Source organism: Silene latifolia, chromosome Y (genome assembly GCF_048544455.1).
Source record: "Silene latifolia isolate original U9 population chromosome Y, ASM4854445v1, whole genome shotgun sequence".
In the NCBI taxonomy this organism is placed as follows: domain Eukaryota; kingdom Viridiplantae; phylum Streptophyta; class Magnoliopsida; order Caryophyllales; family Caryophyllaceae; genus Silene; species Silene latifolia.
Window position 1 is genome coordinate 378215561 of NC_133538.1, and position 4247 is coordinate 378219807.

Here is a 4247-nt window from a genome sequence, read left to right on the forward strand (position 1 = left end):
TAGAAAATACCATGTCCAAACTTAAAGTTAAAACCTAAATTATCCAATTTACTTAATGATACAAGATTTCTAGCACAATCGGGTACATACACTACTACAGAAATACGCTTAGAGAACTGTTGGAATTACCATTAGAGAACGCTTTAGAGGCGTTCTCCAACTCAGTGTTCTCTAAAACTTAGAGAACTGTTAGAAGAGGCGTTTTATATTCATAATCATAGAGAACGGCTGAAATAAGCTTTAGAGAACACCTGATAAGCGTTCTCTTTTCCTAATAAAAGAGAACGGTTGGGTAAGCTAACAGTTCTCTATCCCTCTTGGCTTTTAAAAAAAAAAAAAATATTGATGATATTTGGATAAAATTAATATATTTATTCTTATTAAAATCAAATACTAATAGTCCAATACCAATACACTTGTTTCATAGCCAGAGCCAAAACAGCGAGCAAACTAACTAAGTTCGGTTTCTGCGGTCACCAAGAGATCATCTCCAACAATTTTTACTTTGTCTCCGATTTCTGCGGTCATCTTAGCATAGTGCTCCCAGTTATCTTGATCTTCAATTGACACAATGGAGTACTCAGCCACAAATGACTTGTAGAGATCCTTAAGGGCCTCGCCATAAATCCTTTGTGACCCATCGTTGTTCTGCAAACATCGCAGTCGGTGAAGTCCAATCAGTAAACATTCTGTCGCGATCAAACAAAATCGATCTTAACCAATTTGAAAGGCAACTGAAGCATACCTCTTCCTTGAAGTTTAAGTCATATGACTTGTCCAGTTGTCCTCCTTGTAGAACTCAGATGCAGCAACATCCATCCCAATAACCACCTGCGATAGAGAACATGTAAAAATAAGCCTAGCATTGCTGTATCAAAACGAATACATATCAGAATTACTCAAACCACTAGAGTTCCAAAAAAATAACCCTCGACATAGAGGGAAAAAACATACCTTGTACAATGGAATTTTCTTGACCTCGGCTCCAGCTTTGCAGACAGCAAGGGAAACAGCCAGGATAGCATTTGCTCCCAACTATAGAGGAGAAAAACAACTTTTAAATCATGAAATAATAATCGGCAGTTGATCAAAACACATACATTAGGGGCATCAATAAACCGAAAAACAATGTCAGTGAGCACTGTTGCACTTTCAAGTTGAGTTTACTGCTGAGTTCATTTATTCAATGTTCTCAATTTATATGGAAATAAAGTGTGGATAGAACACAAAGATATGGATCATAGTTTTCATGATATGATACATACACGAATTGACTGTCGGAGGAATTTATGTTAAAGAGAAAAATAACCATATACAAGACAGAAGAAGAACAGTCAACATTACAGCATGGAGATTTAAGGGTAACTTTAAACAGGATTCTCACCTTTACTGATGGTGATTCTTCATTACTTTGGTCAGAGTAGTTTCCATAACTAAGATTTGAGAAACTAGCATGTCCATTGTCTGAGGCATCTGGAGGAGAGCAAGGTGGAGTCCTGAAACTATCAATATCCATCACTCCTTCGCCATCACAGGGAACACTTCGACAATCCATCCCTTTGTTTCCCGAATCACACTCCGACGACATCATACTGTATCGATATTGTGGTGAAAATGGACCATGACTATGTGATGGCACAGGAACATCATCTTGGAGCAAGGAATTCCTGGCTAAAATCAAAAATGAATCACGAGTTAGCCTCGATATAAAGGAATAACTCTACTCTGCTTGGACATCCCCAGAGAGACTACACAGAAAATTTTGGGTGAGCCCCAAATTTGTTTGTAAATTATGTTACGGTAAGGTCTTTGCTATCATGGCGGTTGAAAATTACCATGTACAACTTTCAAAGAGAGATTTTTAGACCTTACCATGACAAATGACAATTCTACTCAAAACTTGTGTGAAACGAGTATACAGAATTTATGGGTGAAGCGTGTTAAGGTAAAGTAAGAATGTTAAATTTAGAAGTTAAACTAGTACATAAAAATGTCATCCATTGCACCAGTTCTCATCAGAATATTGAAGAAGAAATCAGAAGGAGAATCTTCAGAAGATCCTGTGAGATTGCTAAAGCCATAAGAGAGGTCTACTTGGTCAGGTTGGTTTTTATCTTTGCTTCCTCTACCAAACATACTTTGGTGTTGAGATTTTTCATCTGGCAGACTTGATATCTGTTGGAGCCGGTGTCCTCCAGTTAGTGCGGATAACGTTATTGCACGTACACTTGTACGGACAAGTGGGAGCTTATTGGGGCTGGTGTCCTCCACAGTTAGTGCAATGACATATAAATCTCTAAAAGGATCAAAGGATATACTTTTGTTTTATTATCAGTTGGTCCACGTTTATCAATAACGGTTGGCTTGCTAGATAAGTTTGACGTTATTGTCATACTGATGGCGGTGATCAACTGGTCCCTAAAAGTCACACCTATAGGATACGTTTGAGAGATGTGACGGTATGAAAATACAGTCATGTTGATGCCTAATATGACTAAGCGGTTAGTCGGAGTTATTGACTAATAATTAGTCAAACGCGATGTTGAGATAATTATTTAATACGGATTAAATAATACTGGCTAAGGTGAATTAAGCGGTTAATTCGTAAATTGAATATAAACGGTTATATTTAATTAATGTATATTGAATTAATTAATTATACAATATTGTCATTGTCGGACAAGTATTAATATGTCGACTGATTCATGTTACTAGTCGATATTTTAATATCCGATAACGGATGACGATTTATAATTAAAACCCGTCATATACATTTAGCAAAACGAGTCGGACCACGAGTTAAATAAGGAGAAAGTGGAAATCCCACTCCCTCCCTAAGTAACCGGTCGGTCGACCGAATAGAACAAAAGGAGAGTCCTTCTCTCCTTTTGACCTAATCCTTCTCAGTTGAAGAAAAATTAGGGTTTTGGAGTCTTTTTCTCTGAAATTATAGATCTCACATCAAAAACCTCACAAAAGCTCTCTCAATATTGCAAGGCAATCAGAGAGAAATTTCTAGCACAAGGGGCATAGTCTCAGACGATCTTGGGTGCAACGATTAGGAGGAAATCTGCGTTGATTTCTGTTCTTAGGCCGGCTTTGCACAGGACCCGAGGTTGATTCTTATTCTTTTATCGTTTCTCTTGTTTTTCGTTTATGACCATTAATCACATGATAAATTACGTTATAGTCCTTATTTTTAAGGGATTTTATACGGATATTTCCCTTCAATTGGTATCAGAGCGAGGCCACGTAAATTTTTCATTGTGATTTTCATAAAACGATTTGAATCGATATTTTTGCCTTGAAAACCGTGATATGTTGTTCACGTCTGATCAGTCGATCGAGGACTGTAGTGTCTCGATCGATTAGTTTTATTTTCGATTTGTTTGTGCATATTGTTATTATAAACGGTTTTTATAGCAATATGTTAAGGTTTTGTCAATTGTAGATTTAATTTAATACGGATTACGTCAAAATTGTAATTGGTTTTGTTTTGTCAAATCGATTTCACGAGAATTGTTTTGCTCTCGGTCGAGCGTAATACTACTCGATCGAGAGCTATTCTGTTTGGCAGACCACTCGGTCGACTGGCAGTATCAGTCGATCGAGCATTTTTGTTCTTCGATCGAGGACTTTCGTGTCTCGATCGAGGAAAAGTGTTTTGGCAGCGCTGAATTTTTTTTTTTTTTTATGTTTTAATTTTTCTTTTGGCCATAAAATGTACATTATACGGATTTTGTACACTCGCTTGATTGTGAAACGGTTCACACACGTACCATTTAGTTATTTTAAAGCGGTTTAAAGTAACGGATTGTAATGAATTAAAATTAAGTTGATAAAAGCGGTTTTGTCACATAATTTTTAATCGTTAAAATGTGGTTTGGATAAATTTAACATAATTACGGAATTATGTCATGAATAAATTTTGTTTTAGTTGATGCATCTTTTATTTATCGTTACTTTTGAATGCCGTGAATGTTTTTATTACGTATTTAATTTTACAAGCGGTTGTAACTTAGTGTGGCCTTAGTAGAACGTGCTACCGTAATGATGGAACACGGTCTTGGTTGTATTTTGAGATCTCGCATCTCCGTTTTGGTTTTTCCTTGTAATTACTGTTTTAATTTAGAATGTAAATAGGTTTATATTTTGTAAATTTTAAATTGTAATTTTGAGAAGACCAAAGATGGAGATCGGATGCTCACTCCCGCTGCATGAACCAAGATGGAACATCAAGACAAGCT

The 4247-nt window shown here is 36.3% G+C and overlaps 1 protein-coding gene across 1 annotated transcript; it reads right to left on the minus strand.

Annotated features, from left to right (window-relative positions):
- Nucleotides 1-357: 357 nt before the first annotated feature.
- On the minus strand, nucleotides 358-2171 carry LOC141627437 (uncharacterized). The gene is made up of 5 exons (XM_074440712.1): nucleotides 1985-2171; nucleotides 1385-1667; nucleotides 955-1035; nucleotides 746-831; nucleotides 358-648 (listed from the first exon to the last, which is right to left on the minus strand). The coding sequence occupies exons 1-4, from the start codon at nucleotides 2134-2136 to the stop codon at nucleotides 760-762; spliced, it is 588 nt and encodes a 195-aa protein (XP_074296813.1). The 5' UTR covers nucleotides 2137-2171; the 3' UTR covers nucleotides 358-648; nucleotides 746-759.
- Between the last annotated feature and the right edge of the window lie 2076 nt (nucleotides 2172-4247).

Excerpts from the sequence above, each read along its gene's own strand:
- LOC141627437 (XM_074440712.1), bottom strand. The coding sequence starts at position 2,136 with ATGTTTGGTAGAGGAAGCAAAGATAAAAACCAACCTGACCAAGTAGAC. Across the intron at positions 1,036-1,384 it reads AAGAATCACCATCAGTAAAG|TTGGGAGCAAATGCTATCCT; the intron begins GTGAGAATCCTG and ends TCTCCTCTATAG. Across the intron at positions 832-954 it reads AGAAAATTCCATTGTACAAG|GTGGTTATTGGGATGGATGT; the intron begins GTATGTTTTTTC and ends TCTCTATCGCAG.